The sequence below is a fragment of the Lissotriton vulgaris genome, chromosome 6, assembly GCF_964263255.1.
Source record: "Lissotriton vulgaris chromosome 6, aLisVul1.2, whole genome shotgun sequence".
NCBI classification, from domain to species: Eukaryota; Metazoa; Chordata; class Amphibia; order Caudata; family Salamandridae; genus Lissotriton; species Lissotriton vulgaris.
In genome coordinates this window covers 649,580,728-649,606,822 of record NC_141694.1, presented here as the reverse complement: position 1 = coordinate 649,606,822, position 26,095 = coordinate 649,580,728, and the positions used below count along the sequence as shown (strand labels likewise).

At 49.0% G+C, this 26,095-nt stretch overlaps 1 protein-coding gene across 1 annotated transcript in view; it reads right to left on the bottom strand.

Annotated features, from left to right (window-relative positions):
- MDN1 (midasin AAA ATPase 1) overlaps nucleotides 1-26,095 on the bottom strand; it is a 2,142,100-nt gene that overhangs the window by 1,038,916 nt on the left and 1,077,089 nt on the right. Inside the window, exon 50 of the mRNA XM_086926648.1 lies at nucleotides 10,560-10,673. Within this exon, the coding sequence (XP_086782774.1) occupies nucleotides 10,560-10,673 (114 nt within the window). The remainder of the gene's footprint in view (nucleotides 1-10,559; nucleotides 10,674-26,095) is intronic.

Genomic DNA, 26,095 nt, shown 5'->3' with positions numbered 1-26,095 from the left:
CTCCGACGGTCCCTGTTTGTATCCATATAGACACTTGTGCAAACGACTCCCGTAGATGAGGAGGTGGAGGTCCCTTTGGAGGTGTAGAAAGAGGGAAATTTGACAAATTCTAGAGTGTGCCCTTGGACACGACGTTTAAAAAACCCAACGGTCCTCTGTCACCGTTTGACCAATTGGAATAAAAGTGAGAGATTAGACCTCCAAGTTTTTGGAGGGAATAAAGGTGGGCTCCAAGGTAATCCATTGTTTCTTAGAAGAGTTGCCTCGGCTGTACGATAATTTTCTATGTAGGACCTGTTGGTACTTTGCCCATGACTGCGTTTGATTTGAGTAACGCGGTTGGTTCGGATTGTAGGAGCCAATACTGGATAAAACTGCCTTGAAAATAGGACGTGGAGCTACGTCCTCGGTGTAGGAGAGTGGGGTCTGCAATCCTATGGTAACCCCCGATTTTTGCTTCACTGGTTTACGAATTTCCCTGGCTGTGAGCCTGCTAATCAGACCCACAGCCTAGCTGTTCTCTCCCTAAATTGACAAGCATGTACCTTAGGTGCATTTACCAATTGGTACTGAGCCACCTTATCAGTCCCTGTACAGCATACCTTAGGTATCCAGGGCATAGGTGTACCCAGGGCCTACCAGGGGCTGCAGCATGTATTATGCCACCCCTGGCTGGCCATCCAAATCTGACACAACTGGCTGCACGACAGCTGGGGCAAGGTGGTGTAATCACCCTTTGCTTTAGGTATAGTATCTCTATACCTAACCCTAAAATGGACACATATATTCTTATCAGTCACTCCTATGGCAGGCCTAATCAATCCTGAAGGCAGAGTGCTTGGAATTATGTGAGATGGTGCTCTGGCATGAGCTGAGCCCGTCTGCAGCTTGCGGAACCAAGTCCTATAGCTGTTCCATGATAACGCATACCATATACTCTTAAGTGCATTATAATCCTCGCGGTTATTGCCAACTTTGGTATAACATTATCAAAACATGTCGAGTAAGGTGTCATACGAATTGGAATACTACCCCCTCGCCAATTCTGGCGACGGGGGTAGCATTCCACCCTTCTAGAGGGACACGACATGTATGTAACTGTGAACCCCGGTTAAAGTTAACTCGAGCCTCAGCATCACAAAATGGATGCTGCCACCACAGACACAAGTTTGACCTCCTGCTGCTGGGAGTCCTTCCAGCGAGGGAGGCTCGGACAAAGGGTTTCCTGCCTTGGGAGGTGCTAGCACCACCCCAGACAGGATTTTGTGTATTAGGTAGGACAGGGCTCAAAGGAATGAGACGTGCCTGGGGCACACAAGGTGCCCCGTGCATACACCGGTCAGAGCCAGTTCCTGGGGCACTCCAGCCCCAGAGCTGGCGCAAGACCGGACAAAGGAAAGGGGGTGTAACCACCCCCCTTCCTGGTCCCACCCAGAGGAGGGACCTAGTCGTAGTGCAGCCCCCTTTAGCCGAATAAAGGTAGGAGCTGGTCACATTCCAAATTAGATTATCCTGATCAACTTCACAAGAAGAAACTCTGGACCTCGACGTTTTGCACCACAGAAGACAGAAGGAATCTCCCTTGTGGGCAAGGAGTGTCCACCCTGCATCTGCAGGCACCACCAGCGTACCGCGACTTCCCTTTGTCGTCTTCCTGCAAAGGATCCAGACTTCAGAGCCCGACGAGATCCAGATACCCAGACCTCTCCGACCTCAACCCACATCTGCAGCCGAGCTGAGACCCGTGGGTGCGACGAGACACGTGGGACCGGCCATCTTGAAAGAAGCAGCACTTCGCTCCAGCACGACTCCTGAGGTATCCTCATCCAAGTGCTTTGGGGACTGAGAAGCCCCGACCCCGAGCAGCTCCTGCATCGAAGATCAGCCCTCCAGAATCCACGAGATCTGCGTGGGGCCCTTCTGCCTGTTTGCTGCTTGACGCATTGTCTGGTCACTTGCCGGCTAGCTAGTGACCTCTTAGACGACGAACACCGACAACTTTGCTGCTGGTCTGGTTGCTCCAGACTAGCCCTTGCTCCCTTCCAAAAGAGGAGCACCCCGGACCCTCCTGGTCCACTCCAGACGCTGTTTCCACTCACCGCGTGGGTTGCGTTTGCCAAGGCCTGTTGAACCCAAATACGGAAAAGACACTGCCGACAGCGAGAGCCTGCGTGGGACAGCTCGTGCCTCCATCCTGGTCGTCGAAGACACCGCCTGGTCCACGTGGCTGCTGAGACAAGCGTCCACCTTCACCTGATCGCGACGACAACATCTGGTTCCACTCCTGGTTCCACTCCAGTCACTGGCTAGTGACTTTGAACATTGTCCCCTCTGCTTTCAGGTTCCTCTCTTCACCAATCCACCCTTGGATTGCACCGGACAACTTCCTCCTGGTCGCCTGCAGCATCTTTCTTCAAGGCTCCATAGACTTCGACGCGGAAACCCGACACGACTTCGCACCTATGCACCCGCAGCCTGTGGGTGAGGTAACACGAGCATTTCGGTGCTCAAGGGTAGCTTGACTATCCTAGTGTCCAGTTCCATTGTCGTTTCAGTCCTATCTAGTCAGGAACGTCCGTACTCACCTTACCTTTCAACTGTACTGTCCATACACGTTTGTACGCATCTCGCGTGTGAGTTCACACTGCACACGCGCTCCGTGGGCCTCCTATTACTTACCTCAAGTTAGTATAGCGTGGTACCAGCGATCCTACAACCTCTGGACCGCTCCATTCCTTTAATTTACTTTCACATTCCACTTACTTAGTATATGGTTTGTCGTGCCTCTAGGGCACCATTGTAATTCGTGCAACTTAAACATATTTTTCCTAAGAGTTTGTCATGTGCTTAGCCCTCTGACCTCCTAAAGAGTTCAGAGGTGTATGTTAGTTAATAAATATCTGTTTATTTTCATAACCTGTGTGGTGTCCTTTTCATTTGGTATTCAAAGGTTATATGTGGTAAAACAGCTGGCTTCACATGCCATAAAGAGTTTAGCCTAAAGACTGCTTTTGTCCACGCTACTAGGATAGCTGGTCTATAAGGTTGACTTACAACCAATCACCATAAGGGTTGTTTGGACTGATACAAGGTGATCACTAGAACTAGTGAGCATCATATATCAGGCCAACTTCTCACACTCGGCACCACGAAAAGGCTGCGATTCTATACTGGAGAGTCCCGAGTGTGCGGGCAGTATCTGTGTCCTTTAAGATGGCCTGCCTCATCAACATGCTTGCCAGAGAGGGATCCTCTATGAAAAGGCAAGTGAAGTATTGAAGTTTGAACTTCCTTGCGAAAGACGTAGCATTGAAGCAAAATTGTCTTTGCCAGACTGCCCCTATTGCGAGCTGTCGAAAAACCTGTACACACAATGTCCGCTGCACAGTGTATTATTTCTGATGCACTTCCCTTTCTCTCTCTCTCTCTCTCTCTCCTGCAGGATCTTAAAAGCGTGAGGCTTGGAGGATTCTGGAATAAATTCTACCAGCGCCAAAACGTCAGAGCACATCTGGCGGCATACCTGCCCAACTGGATTGCAAGATAATTGCTGTGCCGCCTGAGTAATGACTGAGTCAGGGTTAGGCTGAGAGACTAGACAAGCAGGTGAATAGTCTGGAGCTTCACATTTCTTGTCAAGGAGTGGAAAAAAAACGCTGGCACAGAGTTTGGCCTCTGCATGAGCTTAACACCTTATTGCTAAATAAAGTCTATGATAGGATCTGAACGAACTTGTTTCTGTGCTTTTTTTTTTTTTTTTTTAAATCATAGAGAAAAACAGACCTCTTCCCTCAGGATGAGGGGAAAGGGGAAAGGGATTTGCTGCTCTCTTCATAAGGAGGGGAAAAACTCCAATATTCACCGGAGGTGAATGCAATAGAAATCCAGTTGTAAGAGAAGACGTAATCTCGCCGTGGTACAGGACGTGGCAGCCTCGCTGTCAGAAATACATAATTTTGATCTGAAGAAAAAACATGTTCATACGGCTATGTGCTGTCCAAGAAGAATAATGGCGGAAGTAAAAAGCCATCACGCCATCACAGGGATGTAGCAGAAAGCTGCTGTTGACTAAATAAATCGTCTACAAAAGCACTGTGCATAAAAGTCAACAGTGCGTGAAACCAACTCTCAACGGGCTCAACCGTCGAAGAATCCAACAGTTGACAGGGTCATCCGTCAACTGGCTCAACCGTCGAAGAATCCAACAGTTGACAGGGTCATCCGTCAACTGGCTCAACCGTCGACGAATCCAACAGTTGACAGGGTCATCTGTCAACGAAGCCAACTGGCGACGAAGCTGAATGTTGACAGAGCCCACCGTCTACAGAGCCCACCGTCTACAGAGCCCACCGTCTACAGAGCCCACCGTCTACAGAGCCCACCGTCTACAGAGCCCACCGTCTACAGAGCCCACCGTCTACAGAGCCCACCGTCTACAGAGCCCACCGTCTACAGAGCCCACCGTCTACAGAGCCCACCGTCTACAGAGCCCACCGTCTACAGAGCCCACCGTCTACAGAGCCCACCGTCTACAGAGCTCACCGTCTACAGAGACCACCGTCTACAGAGCCCACCGTCTACAGAGCCCACCGTCTACAGAGCTCACCGTCTACAGAGCTCACCGTCTACAGAGCTCACCGTCTACAGAGCTCACCGTCTACAGAGCTCACCGTCTACAGAGCTCACCGTCTACAGAGCTCACCGTCTACAGAGCTCACCGTCGAAGAGCCCACCGTCTACAGAGCTCACCGTCGAAGAGCCCACCGTCTACAGAGCTCACCGTCTACAGAGCTCACCGTCGAAGAGCTCACCGTCGAAGAGCCCACCGTCTACAGAGCCTACCGCCTACAGAGCCTACCGCCGACGAGCCTACCGTCGACAAGCCTACCGTCGACAAGCCTACCGTCGACGAGCCTACCGTCGACGAGCCTACCGTCGACGAGCCTACCGTCGACGAGCCTACCGTCGGCGAGCCTACCGTCAGCGAGGCCAACTGTCGACTAAATTTAACATCGACGAAACTCACAGTGGTCGACGAGCCTGCAGTCGAACAGAGGGTACTGTCCTCACTGTCGTCGACGAATGCCTGGAGCAGTTGTCGTCGCAGAGCACCAGTGACGGCAGAGATTGTCATCAGAAAGTACATCGACCGTATCGTCGACCGGCTGGTACATTTTCACGTAGAAAAGTGCGCAGAGTGAGTCTAGACGCCGAAGAGTAAATCTTGTGGGCGTAGATGTGGGAGGCAGACTCAAAGAAGGCCAGAGACCTCTTAATTGTGATGTTACTTCAGCTAGTGAAGTAGAGGAGAAGCATCACTTAAAACCTTAATGTGCAGGACAAACAAAAAATCCTCCCACATCAGAAGGGGGGTATAGTCTAATCACAAGAACAACCCCTTCTCCCCCTACCATGTCAGAGACAGGCAGAGTGCTGGTCCATATACTCTTCATGAGGGTTCACAGGAAAAGGTCTCAGCTTTCCACAAGTGACGCAGGGTCTGAAGATAGACTTTGAGTAAGAAGACATTACAAAACTGTGATATAATGAAAAAAACTTTAAGAAAAATGAAGAAAGTTGAAGAAAACTGAGCAGAGCTCAGGGAGACTCCCTTCACACAACGTGCGTTAGAAAATCTGAGAGCCTGAGCCTCTGGGGCGAACATTCTGGTGGGTGCTGTCGCCTGATTGGCTGCAGTTTGGACTATACAAAATGACTAGGATAGTCATGAGTGTGGAAGTTTTTACTCTTGTAGGTTGGGCTACTGTAATTCCTGGTTGGTTATTACCAAGTTTTTCCAAGGATATTATTGCATATTATTGCTTTTTTATGTACCGTGGGACTCCCACTCCGACGACGGGGAATGATTCAGGCATGTGAATCTATGAAAGACACACTAATACTGGAGAAACTCCTGTCCCCTGATGTTGAAAAGGGACTGGCTCTATGGCTCCCTTTTTCAGCATGGATGTCACCTCTTGTTGTAACAGCGTGATGTGTTCTTTGGACATTGGACGGTGTTTGGGTGGTATGTTGGGTGGAGTAGGAGTGAGCTCCAGGCAATACCCATACTGGATAATTTGTCTCACCCACCTGTCTGTGGTAATTGCTTTCCAGACTGGTAGGAATTGTGTTATTCTGCCTCCGACTGGTGTTAAGTGGTCTTACCGCCACGTCCTCTGCCTTTGTTATTGTTGCCTCTATAACCTCCTCTATAGGAGCCCTTATTAAAGGTGCTCTGAGTATTTACTTTTGAATGTAGAGGAAGTTTGGGATGTGTTGCCTCTACCTGAGCCTCGAAAGCAGGAGCTGCGAAAGGAACTCCTAGATTGTTGAAACTGAAGTGCGCGCATATGTAGGAGAGTAGGGTCTGCAATCCTATGATCACCCAGATTTTTTGCTTTTGTTTCACTGGTTTACGACTTTCTCTGGCTGTGGGCCTGCCAATCAGACCCACAGCCTGGCTGTTCTCTTTCTAAATTACCACATGTACCCTAGGTGCATTTACCAATTGGTACTGGGCCACCTTATCAGACCCTGTAACTCAGGGCATAGGTGTACCCAGGGCTGCCAGGGGCTGCAGCATGTATTATGCCACCCCTGGCTGGCCTCCTAAATTTGACACAACTGGCTGCATGACAGCTGGGGCAAAGTCGTGTAATCACCCTTTGCTGTAGGTGTAGTATACCTATACCTAACCCTAAAAATGGACACACAGATTCCTATCAGTCACTCCTGAGCCTGTCTGCAGCTTGCGGAACCAAGTCCTAATAGCTGTTCCATGATATCGCATACCATATACTCTTAAGTGCATTATAATCCTCGCGGTTAAATGCTAACTTTGGTATTGCTTTATCAAAACATGTCGAGTAAGGTGTCATACGAATTGGAATACTAACCCCTCGCCAATTCTGGCGACGGGGTTAGCATTCCACCCTTCTAGAGGGACACGACATGTATGTAACTGTGAACCCCGGTTAAAGTTAACTGAAGCCTCAGCTCCACAAAATGGATGCTGCCACCACAGACACGAGTCTGACCTCCTGCTGCTGGGAGTCCTTCCAGCGAGGGAGGCCTGGACAAAGGGTTTCCTGTCAGGGGCGGTGCTAGCACCGTCCCAGACATGGTTTTGTGTATCCTGGGTAGGCAGGGCTTTTCAGGAAGGTGACTGCTGAGTGGCACCCCGGTGCTCACTACGCATGGCCAGTCAGAACCAGTTCCAGGGGCACACCAGCCCCTGGCCTGGGGAAGTCCGGCAGGGGAGAGGGGTGTAACCACCCCCCTCCTGGTCCCACCCATAGGCAGGACCTAGTCACCGGGTCAGCCCCTTTTTTTAGTATAAAGATAGGAGCGGGCCCCCTGTTCAAATTAGATCATCTTTGGGATCAAGATACGACTTTCTTCGAAAGGACTTCACGATTTCTTCATCAAGATTCTCCCTTGTGGCTAAGGAGTAGTCACCCTGCATCAAGCGGGCACCATCCTAAGAAACACTGCGGTCTGCTGCAAGTCCTTCTTCACGAATCCGACGACCCAGCTCGACGAGACCCGGCTTCCCTGGCACCTCTGACCTCTACTCACCTCTACAGCAAAGCTGAGAACCGTGAGTGCGACGAGACCTCGAGGGACCGACGATCGCCAAGACTGCAAGACATCTTTACTGCAAGCCCACTGTGTCCTCCACTGGTGAGTGCTTTGGGGTCCGAGAAGCCCCGACCCTGCGCAGCTCCAGCACCCAAGGTCAGCCTCCCTGCATCTCCACGATCTGCGTGGGGCCCTTCTGCTGTTTGCTGTGCACTGCGTTGTTTGGCTACTAGCCGGCTGGCTTGTGGCCTTCTGAACGACGCCCGACGACATCACTGCTGCTGGTCTGGTTGCTCCAGGCTGGCCCTTGCTTCCTTCTTCAAGAGAGGCACCCCGGACCCTCCTGGTCCACTCCAGACGCCATTTTAGGTCCACCGCGTGGGCTTGAATTGGCCAAGGCTTTGTTGCCCAATCCTGGGTCCAGCGACGCCGACAGCTTCTATCTTCGTGGGACAGCTCGATCCTCCATCCTGGTCGCCGACAACGCCTCCTGGTCCGTGAGATCTCCGAGCACAGCGTCACCCACTCACCTAGTCGAGGTGGCTACCATCCGGTGCCCTCCTGGTGCCCACTGACTACTGGCTAGTAGTCTCGAACTTGGTCCCCTCTGCTTTCAGGTGTCATCTTCCATCGATCCAGGCTTGGATCCACCGAACTTTCTTCACTGGTCGCCTGCCAGCAACTTCTTTCTTCCAGGCTCCTGGTCCGGCAACGAGGATTCCCGACGTCTTTTGAACCCTATGCAGCTGCAGCCCCTGGGCTAGGTAACTTCGGCATTTCGGTGCCCCAGCATAGCCTCACTATCCAAGGGTCAGGATCCACTTTCGTTTTCTCCCTACCAGGTCGGGTTCGCCCGAGAACACTAACTTTGTCATTACTAGCAACCATAGACTTTGTCCCGCATCACGCGTGAGAGTGCACACTCTGCACCCGAGTCCCCTAGGCCTCCTATAAGTAATCTGAAGGTTCTATAGTCAAGTCCTAGCGATTCCTAAGTCTATTAGTACTGTACTTACCTGCTAGTAATTTTGCATTCCACTTTCAGAGTATATGGTTTTCCGTGCCCCTTGGGCATTTGTATATACTGTGCTAACTTAAGTATTTTTGTAAGAGTTTTGGTTTGTGCTTAGTACCCTGTCCTCATAAAGAGTACAGGGCTGTTGTGATTCTTAATAAATAACTGTTTATTTTCATAACACTTGTGTGGTGTCCTTTCACTTGGTGTTCAAGGGGTATATGTGGTATAACAGCTGGCTTAACACGCCCTCTCGAGTCTTTAGCCTTAGACTGCTCGTATCCACGCTACTAGGATAGCTGGTCTATAAGGTTGACTTACAACCAATCATCAATAAGGGTTGCTGGACTGATACATAGTGTTCACTAGAATAGTGAGCACTGCATATCAGGCCACCTTCTCACAGCATAGACTTAGCAGTATCAGTATCTTTTTTCATCTTTTCTAAGATGGTGTCTACTGCAGGGCCAAACAAGAAATCTTGGTTAACTTGCTGGTTAAGATGGTTGACTGCACTTCATTCTTAAATCAGCTGCGTCAAGTGCACATTTAATGGAAGCGTTTGTGATACACTTGCCTGCCTGTATGAAGTCGTTCGCTTTAGGTTTAAAAGGTTCTGGCAGGTGTTCTGGCAGGTGTTGTAGTAAACCCCCCAGTTGGTCATAATGTGCTCTATCGTAGCGTGCTAATAGAGCTTGTGTCTTTGCAATTCTCCAAGTGTTTGCTGCTTGGGATGCCACTCTTTTGCCTGAGTCTTCTAATATCTTTGGCTCCTTGTCAGGAGGGGGAGCATCTCCTGTTGCCTGTGAATTTGCTCGCTTTCGAGCGTTTGATACAACTAGTGAGTCTAAAGGCAACAGTGACTTAATATAAGAAGGGTCTGTAGCGGCTGCTTTATACTTCTTCTCAATTCTGAGATTGAGGACACGCGCTCTGACTGGGTCTTTGAATATGTCTGGCGCGTGTTTTAGTACCCCTTTCAACATAGGAAGTGTACGTACATTCTTTTCTGATGTTGGAAAAGTATCAAATAGGAAGTCCTCTTCTATTGGTTCAGTGTGCATGTCTACATTATGATATTTAGCTGCCCTATCCACCAGTTGGTTAAAGACAATGATGTCGTCAGTAGGAGAGTTTTCTTCGATCGGAACTGAGCACAAGCTGGACAGTTTTCCTCGTTGTGCGCGAGAGATAGGCACTTGTTGCATACTGTATGTTTATCAGTATGTGGGAATTTGGAGTGACAATGTGGGCACCTTTTAAACGGGATCCTTTCCATCGGCAGCAGGCCCACGTGGCATCGAAAAGGCCCAACGGCCCGCGCCGACGACCGGATCGAGATGGAAAGTCTTTACGAGTCAAGGGGTACCGAACAAGAACAATACCGCCGAGGTAGAAGGCCTTTTGGCCTTAGAAAGTTGAAAAGTTTTGGTTCCGAAGTTGGATTTGAGGAATAGCATCCGAACCCAATAGCGGAAAGAAACAATCTGAAGATGGAGAAAATGCCCATGCGCACTGAAGTCCAGGGGAGGAGTCACCTATCTCGTGATACTTCGAAGGCTCTTCCAGGACAACAAAGTGCAAGCATCCGGACCCAACACTAGGCGGCGATCTATGCTAAGATGTGAATTCAGCAGCCCACGTGCCTCGAACAAATATATTTGATCTAAGATCTGAAATAATAAGATATGAAGCATGTATGACTCACAAGCAGCAGTGATTAAACAAGACAACACAAGCCACATCCTGCTAAGAACTAGTTATATGTGACAGCAGAATCTTGTGGGGTGAGCTCGGCAGACTAAGACAAGACATTACACCCATTTATTTATTTAAAAAACGGCAGATATCATCACCAGGCATCAACAGTTGCCTTCATGATTATTTCTTATAGGCTTCAAATACTAAATGCCAATACATATAAAGGAGAGCACAGTTTAGGAAGCAAACTATTATTTACCTGCCATATTTGGCTGCAGTCGTTTGATGACATCACGAATTCCATCAGAGAGAGAGCTTGAAAATAAGTTGTTCAAAGCATCAACCCCAGCCTTTAGCTGGATGCACACAGGATCTGCCATGGGTAGAAGATTTGGTTAGTGAGTTATCTACAGTAAACAATTCCTGACAGATTAGCCATAATGTATACTAGAGGAACCGCTGTATAGATTATTTGAGCCAATAACTTCTCCAAATTTATGTTTATGTGCTTAAACACCATATATACTCACTGATACTGTTCACATAGGCATTGACATTGAGCTAGAACAGACAAAGTAACTCCTCTCAAGATCCTGTAGTCTGTTGAGCATGTGTACAAGAGTAATCAGAAGATTATACATTCACAAAATATTTATTTTCCAACAAATATTTTAAAAAATTAAGAAAACCTCTCAATATTCTGTTGCAACACTGAGAAAAAACGATCATGAAGTCCTTTTAGTAAAAGATAAAATCTTAAGCAAACAAAGGAAAGAAATAACTTTCCTCAGTACTGGTGGGCATCTCAATCAGAAACATACATACTCATCATTAAGAGTCAGGCAATATATTTCTGTATTGAACTAAACATTAAGTTCCCACCAACCCAAACAAAGAAATGTTTTATTCGAAGTAGCTGATCATTTGGGGTTGGCACTGACAAAAGGAAAAAAAACATTATTTTTACTCATTACTATCAACGAACAAGAGAAGAAAGCTACATGACACTAAAAGTAGACAAGTAGCTTTCACTGCTATCTTAGTCCAGCAGTAGCATGTGACCGCGTGGGCCAATCCGCAAATTCAGCTAGATTAAAAAGACTAGAAACAAAGCCACCATCACTGTGGTGCTGTAGCTATTAATATGCAAGAGCTCCTGGACTGAAACAGATGTAGAAAGCCACCAGTATGTAAATGGCACTCCTTTTTAGGTTTCGCTGGGGGGCGGAGCCGTTAGGCTCCTCCTCCAGCGAAATCTGTAGTTTCTAGTATGGGTGACTTTACCCCGCCTCTCTGCTTCATTGGCTAGCTCCATAAATGGAGGCTAGCCATTGGAACAGAGAGGCGTCCGTCAATGCCGGACCAGACACGGGGGCGTTCCCGAGATTCTTTGGCTTTTGCCGACGTCACGCGACGCCGGGAACGCCCCCGTGTCTGGTCCGGCCGGGCCGTGTTTGCTGCTGTCCTGCCTTGTGTCCCTCCTCCCGCCGTCCCCACGTTTCCCTCCTCCCTCCCGACGTCCGTGTCCTTTCCCGCCCCCCTCGTCCTCTCCCGCCCCCCTCGTCCTCTCCCGCCCGCCCCCCTCGTCCTCTCCGAGGTTTTTTCTTCAGCCGGCCGGCCGGCCAATCCTAGCGCGGCCGGCCGGAAGTCCCGCCCCCCGCCGCCCAGGGGAAGAAGGAAGACGGCGGCCCACAAGAAGTATGGCGGCCCACGCGGGGCTCCCGTGGCCTGCCTGGAGGGAGCCCCGGAAGAAGCGGAGGACGTTGCCGGGCAAGTGTTGCCGAGTAGGACAGCTGCAGCCCCGCGCCTCCGCCCACGGTGAGTGCTGTGTTGCTCGGGTGTTGCGTGGCTCCGCACGCAGGGTGCACACGCCTGGAAAAAATCAGGATTCGCAGATGATACAACAGTGCACCAACCTATTTCGCTGGCTTTTAAATTGAATGTTGATTTTAAAGTCAAGAAAGGACCGCATGCAGGCGTATGCGCAGGCTCACAGCTGCTGTCTCGCTGGGGATGTTGAATCTAAAGAGGTGAAACCAAAATCCTCCCACAGTCGCCTGGACCGTCCTGGGCGCTGGGAAAATGAAACCAACTGCGGTTCCTCTCCACCCTGGGTCCCGTGCCTCTGCACGCGCTTCAAGATTGATAACGACACCCTGACATGAAATGCAGAATAAGGCACTTAAGTAAGTCGGTTGACTTGCATAGCCAGCACGCTCCCCCTGAACATTGTTTCAGCAGCACTGCTGGTACAGAGCAGCCTCTTCAATGGCTGGAGCTCTGGTCTCCCGAGCAGCAGGCCGCAGGCCTCTAGTGAGAGTGAACTCTGAGTACCCCACCCCCACCCCCACCCCCGCCCTCAGGCCCAGTGCGGGGCAGCAAGCCCCTAAGGTAAACTATAAACCTGCCCCTCAGGGGCAGCAGGCCCTGTGACACCCTGCGCAGCAGCTGCCTGTCCCTAGCGACCTGCGGCTCTGGAGAAAGAAGCATGTCCCCAGGGACCCCCCCCCCCCTCCTCCTTGCCCCACCCTAGTCACGAAGCTGCCTGCCCCGGTGACCTGGAGGGGCTCGGTGTCTGCAGCGTGTGTCTGGTGTCTGCAGCATCAGCCCCCTCGTGGCGGTGAACGGTGCTCTCCAGAGGCAGGAGCAGCGGGCTAGTGACGGGGACCTCACCGAAGCCCCTATCCCGCCACTGCCTGCCCCCTGGAGGAGCAGCAGGCCTCTAGCTTGAGAGAACGCTGCCAACCCCTCTCCAACTACAGCCGTGCCGAAGCAGCTGTCCCCTAGCGACAGGGACCTCTGCCACCCTACCCTCGCCACCACCCCCCCTTTGCAGGAGCAGCTGCCCCCTAGCGACAGGGACCTCAGGGGCAGCAGGCCCTGTGACACCCTGCGCAGCAGCTGCCTGTCCCTAGCAACCTGCGGCTCTGGAGAAAGAAGCATGTCCCCAGGGACCCCCCCCCTCCTCCTTGCCCCACCCTAGTCACGAAGCTGCCTGCCCCGGTGACCTGGAGGGGCTCGGTGTCTGCAGCGTGTGTCTGGTGTCTGCAGCATCAGCCCCCTCATGGCGGTGAACGGTGCTCTCCAGAGGCAGGAGCAGCGGGCTAGTGACGGGGACCTCACCGAAGCCCCTATCCCGCCACTGCCTGCCCCCTGGAGGAGCAGCAGGCCTCTAGCTTGAGAGAACGCTGCCAACCCCTCTCCAACTACAGCCGTGCCGAAGCAGCTGTCCCCTAGCGACAGGGACCTCTGCCACCCTACCCTCGCCACCACCCCCCCTTTGCAGGAGCAGCTGCCCCCTAGCGACAGGGACCTCTGCCAACCCACCCTCGCCACCAACACCACCCCGTGGAGGAGCAGCATGCCCCCTAGTGACAGGGACCTCTGCCAACCAACCCTCGCCACCATCAGCATGCCCCCTAGTGACAGGGACCTCTGCCAACCAACCCTCGCCACCATCAGCATGCCCACTAGTGACAGGGACCTCTGCCACCCTACCCTCGCCACCATCACCACCTCGTGCAGGAGCAGCATGCCCCCTAGTGACAGGGACCACTGCCAACCAACCCCCGCCACTATCAGCATGCCCCCTAGTGACAGGGACCTCTGCCAACCAACCCTCGCCACCATCAGCATGCCCACTAGTGACAGGGACCTCTGCCACCCTACCCTCGCCACCATCACCACCTCGTGCAGGAGCAGCATGCCCCCTAGTGACAGGAACCTCTGCCACCCTACCCTCGCCACCATCACCACCCCGTGCAGGATCAGCATGCCCCCTAGTGACAGGGACCTCTGCCAACCAACCCTCGCCACCATCAGCATGCCCCCTAGTGACAGGGACCTCTGCCAACCAACCCTCGCCACCATCAGCATGCCCACTAGTGACAGGGACCTCTGCCACCCTACCCTCGCCACCATCACCACCCCGTGCAGGAGCAGCATGCCCCCTAGTGACAGGAACCTCTGCCACCTTACCCTCGCCACCATCACCACCCCGTGCAGGAGCAGCATGCCCCCTAGTGACAGGGACCTCTGCCAACCAACCCTCGCCACCATCAGCATGCCCACTAGTGACAGGGACCTCTGCCACCCTACCCTCGCCACCATCACCACCCCGTGCAGGAGCAGCATGCCCCCTAGTGACAGGAACCTCTGCCAACCTACCCTCGCCACCACCCCCCCCCCCTTGCAGGAGCAGCTGCCCCCTAGCGACAGGGACCTCTGCCACCCTACCCTCGCCACCATCACCACCCCGTTCAGGATATGGTTCATAGATGAGTTAACCGTTTGAATGAAAGATAGCCTTAGGGTATGGGCAAGATTGTTTTTGATTAGGGAAGGGAATAAAGAATACAGGTTCATGTTTGGGAGTATGATAAGGACAAAGGCTTGGGTCTGGTCAGTGTTGAGATAAACATCTATTAACATATAAGGTCTGAGTAATAATTGGTCCAGAATAAGGGTTTGAGTGACGTTACTGTGAAAATAAGGGGGAGGGTAGTGTCATGGTTATGATAATCCAAAGGGCGGATTATGTTGGGTCAGGTTTAGGATTTGATGAAGGGTTAATAAAGTTGGGTAACCTCGCAGTATGGTCCCTGTAGGTGAGGTTCAGGTCAGCATTAAGGTTTAAGTATGTTTATGATGTAGAGTCGGATCAAGGCTAGAGTGCGTGCATATGTACCTGGTATTTATGTAGCGCAAACCTAGCCAAAACAAAGGCAGCAGAATGATGCACAGTGTGAAAGGCCAGGTTATGGTAAACAAGTGTTAGGAGAGGTGGCTAGTTTGTGGACTGTTAATGCATTGTGATTTAGTGTTTTGAAAGAGTTGGAGTAAGGTTTGACAGAAGTATGGTTTGGTTTTAGAAAATATTTTGGGACATATCTTTTAAAATATTTACAATTTGTGGTGTTTTTAAAAAGAATCTGTGATGTCTTTGAACGCAAACTATAAACCAAATAATTTTCTACGACATGTCAGTGCAGAGTACGACAGGAGCTGTGGGTTCTTAGAAATTGGTTTGAATTGAGAAAAATAGGCACATAGGTGATGGTAAGTTCTATCACGAAGTAAGTTTGAATTGTGATGTACAGGTATGAGTAATGTCAATTTTTCACTTTTTTGCACTTTCTGCTACAGGGTGACGTTTCCCTAGTGCTGAAAGTAGTTCTTACTGTTAGCCAGTTGTGGTAATTTGTGACTTGGGAATGATGAAAATCACCTGTTGTCTACTGAGATTCAAACTTGTGTACGACAGATTGATGCATCAGAGGCTTAAATCCACTGAACTGTACTATTTGTCTAAAAGAGGAACAATTAGCTGGGTTATTTATCTGTATGTAGCGCGTTATCCTTTTTCTGTACTCTTCCTGGAATAGTTAAACCTGTTTTACAAAAAATGAAAGATTGAATACATTTTTTTCTTCCAGACACTATAGGGAATAGTCTTTTTCTTTATGTTGCTGTTTAAAGGCATAATTTTGTAGTCGCGTAGATGGATTTTTATATGAAAGTTCAGTCGAATAATTAAATTCCTCTGTTTCAATACACAAAATACGTGTCTCTAGAAATCCAAATTTGTAATCATTTTGAGTGGCACTTTGCCGGAGATTTATCCCCTGTAGCCTCGAATTCTGAATCTGAATAGTTGTCAATTTACCTCCTTCTCCTGTTTCTCCTACCTTCGCATTGGGTTCCCTCAACTTGCAACTTTTACTATCCCCTCACCCCTTCCTGTAAAATCTTCGGTAGTGGTGGTTAGTTGGTCTCCTTCATTTCATGCCGTCAGCCTGAATTTTCTGTGTATTGTGGTAATATGGATACCTTTTCTGCTGCTCAGAGCTTTGTGCTAGTTCCTTCAACAATTTCTTCCCAACTCCTGTCAACTTCCAGTGAGAGCAGCATAATAAAGTATAGGCGGCAAGTAGTGTATGGATAGACATGTATTCTATACCTTGGATCATGAGGATAATTCTGTGCTGTTGTGCCGTTCGGAAATTGTGTGACTTCATAAATTTCTCAAGTCTCTAGCCTAGTTGACACTGCAAAGAATTTGTGCATATATGCACTGTTGTACCAGTGCGTAATCTGTGTTCCCTGCATTCCATGACGATTACCCAACCGTGAGGTACAGTGTGTAGTTTATTCAACAACAGAGTGTCTGCATAAATGAAGTAATCAGTGGGGTGAGTCGATCATCTTGGCGTATTATTTGCATAGTCCTCAAGAAATTGAAATGGTCCGTTTTCAGAGCGTTTTCCAAAATATCGTTTGCTTTTGCATGTAGTTCGTAGTTCCTATTTAAAGTGTGTGTGATATCAGACCACTATTCGGATTTTATGAACCGTAAGATATTTCTATGCATAGAAAACGACCTTGTAGCTTGAATGTGACACGCGCCTTTCGGTTTCGGCAAGTAGTGTATGGATAGACATGTATTCTATACCTTGGATCATGAGGATAATTCTGTGCTGTTGTGCCGTTCGGAAATTGTGTGACTTCATAAATTTCTCAAGTCTCTAGCCTAGTTGACACTGCAAAGAATTTGTGCATATATGCACTGTTGTACCAGTGCGTAATCTGTGTTCCCTGCATTCCATGACGATTACCCAACCGTGAGGTACAGTGTGTAGTTTATTCAACAACAGAGTGTCTGCATAAATGAAGTAATCAGTGGGGTGAGTCGATCATCTTGGCGTATTATTTGCATAGTCCTCAAGAAATTGAAATGGTCCGTTTTCAGAGCGTTTTCCAAAATATCGTTTGCTTTTGCATGTAGTTCCTATTTAAAGTGTGTGTGATATCAGACCACTATTCGGATTTTATGAACCGTAAGATATTTCTATGCATAGAAAACGACCTTGTAGCTCGAATGTGACACGCGCCTTTCGGTTTCTGGTGATAGGTTAGTGATGTCTACGGTTTTCTGTGCATTATATAGTTCTGCTCCATAGCTCATAAAAAGGTTGCCAGGAGTGTTTTTTTCTGATTTCGATCTCTTGGGAGCTGCCATGGTGTTTGTCCTTTCTGTTTGGCCCAAGGCTAGTAGAGCTTGTCGTTTGAATGCTTTTGCTTTTATGGATGATGGTAGCTAATTGTATGTCCAGTTAATTATTAATCTTGCGTGTGTGTGTGGGAGGCTCTGTGTGGTGTGTTTGCGGGGGGCTCTTGTGTGTGTGTGTGTGGGGGGCTCTTGTGTGGTGTGTGTGTGGGGGGCTCTTGTGTGGTGTGTGTGTGGGGGGCTCTTGTGTGTGTGTGTGGGGGGGGCTCTTGTGTGGGTGTGTGTGTGCAAATGCAATACGTCTTGCATTTGCGACAGAGTAAGCTATTGGCATTGTAAATGAGAATGCCATTTTTCATATGGTATGTGTGTGAAAACTCTGCTTCTGTGCCACCCCTGACCTCTGTGTGGGGCTCTTTGCGTGTGTGTGGGGCTCTTTGCGTGTGTGTGGGGCTCTTTGTGTGTGTGTGGGGCTCTTTGCGTGTGTGTGGGGCTCTTTGCGTGTGTGTGGGGCTCTTTGCGTGTGTGTGGGGCTCTTTGCGTGTGTGTGGGGCTCTTTGCGTGTGTGTGTGGGGGGGGGGCTCTTGCGTGTGTGTGGGGGCTCTTGCGTATGTGTGTGGGGGGCTCTTGCGTATGTGTGTGGGGGGCTCTTGCGTGTGTGTGTGGGGGGCTCTTGTGTGTGTGGGGGGCTCTTGTGTGTGTGGGGGGCTCTTGTGTGGTGTGTGTGGGGGGCTCTTGTGTGTGTGTGTGTGGGGGGCTCTTGTGTGTGTGTGTGTGGGGGGGGCTCTTGTGTGGGTGTGTGTGTGCAAATGCAATACGTCTTGCATTTGCGACAGAGTAAGCTATTGGCATTGTAAATGAGAATGCCATTTATTTATCTGTTTTCAAAACCAACACATAAATAAAAAGTTTGTCATTTACAAAACCAATAGCTCAAACTTTTCCGAAGGCGAAACCGTTGCATTGTAAATGCTTGTTATACCATGCTAACTGAAATGGAAAAGTTAACTTTAGATGAATTAGGCACAATCTTACGTCAGAGTCCCGAATATAGCACCACCTAAGGCTGACTCTACCGCAGCCTGATAATATATTTTCAGGGTGTTCTCCTATAGCTCAGGAATGAGTCTCTTCACTCACATGGCACAGAATTGGTTGACAGCTATTTTTTCAGACTAGATTGCTAGGCTTTCTCTTAAAAGTCAAAGTAAAAAAGTGCGATTATTTTCAAATTCTAATTCAGTTTCAACTGCTGTGAGAAAGTGTCATCTTTCTTGCCTTGGTATGCCTCCACTTTTTTTCTGAACTGCTGATGTACTTTGAATGAGTGTGCACTGGGTCCCTGCCAATCAGATACCCAGTGCCTGTGTTCCTTCCCTATAAAGAAAAGCTATGCTGAAACAAAATACCCAATTGGCATCTCTGGCCACCTGTCAGCCCCTAGTAAATGGTACCCTAGGTACCCAGGGCATGGTGACCAGAGAAGACCCCTGAGGGCTGCAGCACTTATTATGCCACCCTCAAGGGCCCTGTACCCTGGCACCCACACACTGCCTTTGCAGGCTGAGTGCCTAAGTGCAGAACCAAAACAAGAGTAGACATGGCATACATCCCTGTGTGCCCAGACCACACTCCCCTTGCATACTTCAGTAACCCCTCTGGCTGGGTGCCCTATGTGCCCCTACAGTACCCAGGGCCATTACTGGGCACTGTAGTGGTGCTGTGAGGTTGTCATTACGCACTCCACAGCACCATAATGGCTACACTGAAGACTGACAAGTTTGGTATCAAACTTCTCAGCACATTAAACCCGCACTGATGCCAGTGTGGGATTTAATGTAAGATGCACGAGAGGGCATCTTAGAGATGCCCTCCAAAACCCGAACCTACAATCCACGTCTGGGCTGAGTGGCTGCAGATGCTGCCACACAGCAGACAGGTTGCTGGACCCCGCTCTTCTGGGCCGGCAGCAATGCACATCCTGGGCGAGGTGCTATGTCTCCTCCCCCAGGATGAACAGGGGGAAGCTTCAAAGGCATACCGCCTCTGAGAGCTTCTCCAGACCATTTGCTGTACCCAGCACCTGGCCCCCCACCCGTTCTACCGCCACTCTGGTGGGAAGAATGATGGGAAAAACTACGTCAGGAAGGAGGGTGTGCCAACCTATGCCAACTCCACCCCTCAGGTGGAGGGGGCGAGGTGAAGCTCGACCCCTGGTTCCAGCCATCTTGTTGATGGGGAGCCCTGCCCAATCCCAGCTAGGCTCCTGCACCCCTCCCACAGGAGAGGAGCAGGCTAGGGAGGGGGGGGGGGGGGGGGGGGGGGGAGGGGTCCTCACCCCAGGACAGGGACCCAGCCCTTGCCCTACCAGTAATGCCCCTAAATTTAGTATTTAGGGGCTCCCTGAACCTTCCTTCCTTAGATCCCGAAATCAAAAAAAGAATAAAGAAGATAAAGAAGAAGAAGACCCGCCGCACAGCTGCTAACAGCACAACAACAACTGACTTGGCCCCAGCCTTACCGGCCTGTTGATCCTGGAACCTGCTCCTGCCTAATCCCGGCGACCTCCGCGGACAGCAACCTTGGGACACCCAGAGGACCTGCCTGCCTTGACCCTCTCGAAGATTGGGACTCCCATCAGCAGAGGCTCTGCTGCAACAACCCACCTGGTGCCCACCAGGAAGCTCTGGACCAGCCCACTCTGCAGCAGCCGAGCCTGGGCCGGGCCAACCCGAACCAAGACCACGAGGACGTCCCCCCGGCGACTGTGATCCGAAGTCCAGTGTACAAAGACCCTCCTCGACGAACAAGCAGACGCCTGCAGACTCAGAACCAGGGCCCCCCCCCAACCGCGACCAGCTGAGGGTAAGCTTTTCCGACACCCAAAGACACCCCTGCACCCGGCGCCCTACAGCCCCCTGTGCCTCCCTTTGGGGTACCTACCTGTGCTCAAAGATCCCAACTTACCTCTTGAAGTGCTGGTCGCTCCTGGAGAGTCTCCATCCCGAGCCTGCAGCCTTTGTTCCCCTTTCAAGATCCTCATTGGATAACATTGAGTGCCAGACAGCTCAAAAGCACCCTGCACCCAGCCGCCCGAGTACCACTGGCTGTGACCTCTTTGTCCTATCCTACTTCCCCCCTTGCCCTGAGCAAGTGACCAGGAGCCCAGCTCCCAGAGCCGCGTGGCCTGCTAGCCAGCAGCCACCAACCGAGGGCCCCCTTTCCCTCATTGGATAACATTGGGCCTAACTACCTCTGCACCCGGCCGCCCCTGTGCCGCTGTAATTGAACTAACTGTACTCACCAGACCCTGGGGGACCCCTGAGTCTATACCCAGAGCCATAACTTCACCAACCAAGTACTCACCTGGAAACCGGTAATTCACCTTCCTGCCATTGGATAACATTGCCCCATTTTGACTCGAAAATGTTCTAAGTGTGAAGATTTGAAAACTGAAAGTATTCCTATAAAATCAGCCACAGCCTGAATTCGAAAGTACTCACCTGTGAATAGGGGAGAAGCCAGTACTGTACCTTTCATCCCAGTACTGAACCGCAAAAGTAATCCCTAGCGGGTTTACTAGTAATCTGTATGTTCTCCATAGGAATCCATTGTCTGCTTTTCTATGAAATTTCTTCTGTTTATTTTTGAAAACTGTAAATATTCTTTAAAAATCGTGCTAACTACTGAAACACAATAACCTACCTGTTTTGAGTGAAGCCCCCAGTGCTGGCCCTAGGAGACTAGCGCTGGGTTACAAAAGTAACGCAATCGTACTTTACCTGCAACCTGAATTTCCTCCCATTGAATAACATTGTCAGATTTACCTTGAAAAGTTTTTAAGTGTGAACTTTTAGAACACGCCGAAAGAGCCCGAGTTGCACTGACGGAGGACTGCAGAATCACCAGCGCGTCACAGCAGCGCTTCTTCCAACATCTTGCCGCAACCGCTCCGCGGGTGCCGCTTCGCTGTGTGTGGCGGGGCTGAAACAGCGTGGAGAGGAGTCCGGGTTCAGAGAGGCTGACAGGCGGTACAGGGCGTGTGCAACCAGCGGGGCTGCGAGCGTGCGGGGACTTCAATACCCAGAAGTCCCTGCAAGACCGTTCCGGTCCGCTCTCCCTGCCGGCCCGCCCCCCGCCCTCCACGCCCCTATTTAAGTTCCTTTAACTCCCGCAGCGCGGGACGGGACCGGGCCATCCTCCTTGGTTGTGGTCCATTCAAATCATAGTACAATTTCCTTTACGTTAGGGCTACATCCCCAACCTAAAATATGTCGGTTCGAGGCACACGAAGCAAAACTACAAAAAGTGGCAAAAAGGTCACTGGGACACTTGATGATTTTATCACGAGGACTAGCCTGTCCATCGACAACGAGATTACTAAGCTCCAGCACAGAGTTTCTTTAGAGCTGGAGTCTGCTAGGAAATTGTCTATAGAACTGGCACTAAAAAAGAAATCTTCCTTGGGCCATATTGCTACCTCCAAAACACCGGAGCGCGTTAATGGCCCTGTCCCCATTATCGCTTTGGCTGAAATACACTCTATTAATGAGGGGGCAGCTTCCATTGATACTACAGAAGTATGTAGCAAACACCTATCTGATAGCATAGTTCCAGAAAACACCTTACCCTCTGAACTCCCAATTGAGTCTAATCAGGAGGCTAAAATACCGGGGGAATTGGCCCAAGTGATACTCAAGACAATGCTAAGCCACCACCCAAACGTAAACGTAAAAACCTTTCCGTCTATGCTAGAAAGAAGGCCAAGGTAGCATCAAACCAAACATTTTCGGGGGGTCTTGAACAGCCAACTATTAACACAACTACTGGGACTGATCCTATTCCCTCTAATAACCAATGTAGTATGGACAATACAGAGTTTCCTAACTTGGCACAAAGCATGGATACACCAATAGAAGAGGGCGAGAATATCTCTACATCTAGATATTCTACACAAGGGGACAGGGAAGAATTTTTGAAAATAGTGTGGGAAACGCTTAAAGTTTTGCTGAGGCCGTTAGAAGTTAGGTTAGCTGGTATAGAAAATCAATTACTTGAAGTAGAGAAGAGGGTTATAACATTAGCAAGCATAAGCCTTAATGGCAATGAGGCGCCCATACATGTTCAAACCTTGCCATCGGCTGTTACCCCAAATACCAACCCATTTAGTGTTCTAAAACAAAAAGAAGGGGTAGCAAAAAATAAAAATTCTAGCTTGAAAGTTACCACCCAAACTGCACCAACTTCTATACTTTTGAAGGGGCCACCGGCAAATGCAACCACACTCCAGCATCCTGGGGCTGCTCAAAGTAACAAATTGCAGCCAGTAAATGCTTCCACCACTAATTCTATGCCCACTAATTCCTCTGCCTCCCAGAAGCCTGTGGAGACAACTAGACCCCATCAGGGCCCCAATAGATCCATGCATGACAGGTCCCAAGCGCATAGAACTGACCCACATAACCTCCAGATAGCTCATCCAAGAAATAACTTCAGGGGAGGATATATTGATTTGCCACCAGATGCTAGCCCATTTGTCATTGTCCTTACTGGTGTCCCAGAATTACAAAATCATAATGAAGAGAACTTTGCTTCACTAAAAAACAAGGTGATTTATTGGTTAAACACAAATAAACCAATTCCAAATCACATGAGAAGCAAAATTCTGATGGTACGTAGGGTGCCATGGGTTGGCCAAATGACAAAGTCAGTACCGGGTGATTGCATAGTTGTCTCCTTTGAAGAACCACATAGTGCGGAACAAATCTGTGCCTGGAAATCGTATGGAGATACATTCCCTATTACAGCTAGACCCCTTTCCTTTTTTTACCCTCCTCCTATAATTCCAAAGTATGGCCCAGCCTGGAACACTCCTAACTTGTTTCATGGCTACGCACCAAATACAGCCAGACAAGCTGAGCTCAACGCATGGTCTGGGGTCCCAACCTTCAACAGGTTCAGCTGTTTGGACGCAGTGGATTGACTCAAAACCATGCCTAATTGTATCCCTATGCTATATGACCTGTTCTGCACATTGGGAGTGGGGATAGATCCCCAAAGATCAGGAATAACTATTTCACATAACCTAAATAGCTCTGAAGGCAATTCAGTATGTACCAGCATGCTGAAAGAACGTCACGGTGAAACTCTTAATAGTACAATAGGGGCAGTGGTATCCAATACTGAGAACCAAACAAATAGTTTACATTTAAATATCGTTGCTCCTTTGTCGGCCCCAGTAGTGCCTACTGTTAACTGTAATTACTCCGATAAAGCACTAATTCCTAAACTGACGTTTTTATCTTGGAATATTGCTGGGGTTGGAAAAAATTTGAAGGACCCTGATTGGGCGGATTATATTGATTCTGGTGAAATCTGCCTCCTGCAGGAAACATGGGCTATGGATACCCCACATAGGATGGGTTTTAAAACCTTTGACAAAGTGGCAACGCAATCAGTGAGGGGAAGACCAGCTGGGGGTCTAATTATTTGGATTAAAATTACATTATCTGTAAAGGCCGAAAGTATAGACATAGGAACTCCTGATATCTTAGCCTTAAAGATCACTACTGTAATGGGGCATCAATATTACATTATTAATATTTACAATAGACCTATAGGTCGTTCCAGAGTTTCACCCACGCTGGAAACTTTGGATTCCTTTCTAAAAACAGTAGTTGGTGATGTCCCAGTAATTTTGGGGGGGGACCTAAATTGTAATTTCGAGCCGATACTTGGCATTACTGAAGCCCTCGAGGATGAAGACTATGCCTATAATATCCCCCAGCTCGAGACTGTCAAACACGTTAAGTGCACTACCCTAGCAGTCCAACTTCTAAGGATAACAGTCGACCACGGTATGCGAGCCTGCAATGGTCGCTTTCCTTCTGACCTATCCAAACAGCCAACCTTTGTAAAGTCTGAAAGTAGGCTTGATTTTATTGTTGTATCATTGAGCATCTGGCACTTTATGGTGGACTTTAGAGTATCTAACAGGGTTGAGAGTGATCATTTTCCCCTGGAACTCCATATTGAAGCACACATGTTCAGTGATTCTATGCCCAATGAAGCTGCAGATGCACTATGTGAAAATGTACACATCAATAACAACAGACGTGCTCTAAAATGGCCGCACCTGCTATCAGATGGCAAAACCCTTGCAGCTGTTTATTCTCTCTTTGACTCGATCTTTGGCCCCATAGCTGGCTATCCTCTCCTAATTGAGAACTATGCGCATTTTGCTGAATTGCACAAAATCTTCTTTGACAAGCTCAAGATTCACATGTCTAAAATGCCAAAGAAGCATCAGCAAAATATAAGGATGGGTTGCCATGGGAAGCTTTGGTTTGATCGTTCGTGTAAGATGGCCAAAAGGAAACTTCTGACTGCAATCAAAGAGGGTTCTAAATTGGATGTCAAACTTGCAAGGGAAGAATACAAGCACGTCGTAAAGGATTCCAAAAAAGCCTGGGAAGAGCTTCTGTGGGCAGATATGTTGGCAGCTGCCAAAATAAACGATAATGTTGGCTTTTGGAGGTTGGTTGCCAATGGGGGGCATGCAGGAAGAGCAGTTAAGGATACTTTTTTGGATGAATTAACATGGGTAAACCATTTCACATCCCTGTATAAACAATATGACAGTGCTGCTGTTGAGGATTCATGGTCACCCCCACCTCCTGAATGCCTTGATTTCACATTGGAAGAAACAATGAAGGCAATTAACGAACTAAAAAGCAGTAAAGCCCCTGGTCCGGATAAAATACCTGGTGACCTTTATAAACATGCAATCGAAGTTTGGGCTCCTTATATTAATTGTTTATTTAATGTTTTATCTGTTGATTGTTCGTTTCCTGAAAGCTGGCGTGCAGCAGAAGTGGTACTAATTTTTAAAAAGGGTAGCAAGTCTGATCCCTCTAATTATAGGCCCATTAGCTTAATGGACACCCTGCAGAAACTTTATGCCAAGCATCTGTTATTTAGAATGAATGATTGGCTGGAGGAGTCACAGATTTTTACTAAATTTCAGGCAGGCTTTAGGTCTAAGACCAGTACATTAGACCAGGTCTTCAGATTCTGTTGTATATACTGGAAGTATGTACATATTAGGAAAGGTCATTTGTATGTAGCATTTGTCGACCTTAGAGCTGCATTTGATCTTGTTCCTAGAAATCTGCTCTGGGGTTCCTTGAAAAAAGCCGGGATGCCAGGGTGTCTGTTAAGCCAAATAATTGAGTTACATGCTAGAAACCATGCCAACATTAGATGGGGACCAAATGGCGAATTGTCTCGCGACATTCCAATCGAGCGCGGCGTTCGTCAGGGTTGTGTCCTGGCCCCCACTCTATTTTCTATATTTGTTAATGATATTCCTGAACATCTAAATGCCTGTATCAACGATTCACCCCAGCTAAGTGGAGAGAGAGTACCTGCGTTGCTCTTCGCAGATGATACCATCCTTATATCTCAGACCAAGAGGGGCCTCCAGATACTCTTAAACTCATTTAGTGGCTATTGTGAAAAAAAAGGCCTGGAAATAAACACTAGCAAAACTAAATGTATGGCATTAAACCCTAGCAGACCAGATAGAGGGATCTTGACTCTAAATGGACAAACTCTGGGAGTCGTTGACAACTTTTCTTACTTGGGGGTGGCAATCGACTCAAAGTTAACATGGAAGGCCCAAATTGAGAAGAGTAGGGTGGTATATGCTCAAAATGCCAAACCTATAATGAGTAAATTGAATGCTAGTATGAGTAAGAGTGCAACACCTGCTCTTGAACTCTTTAAAT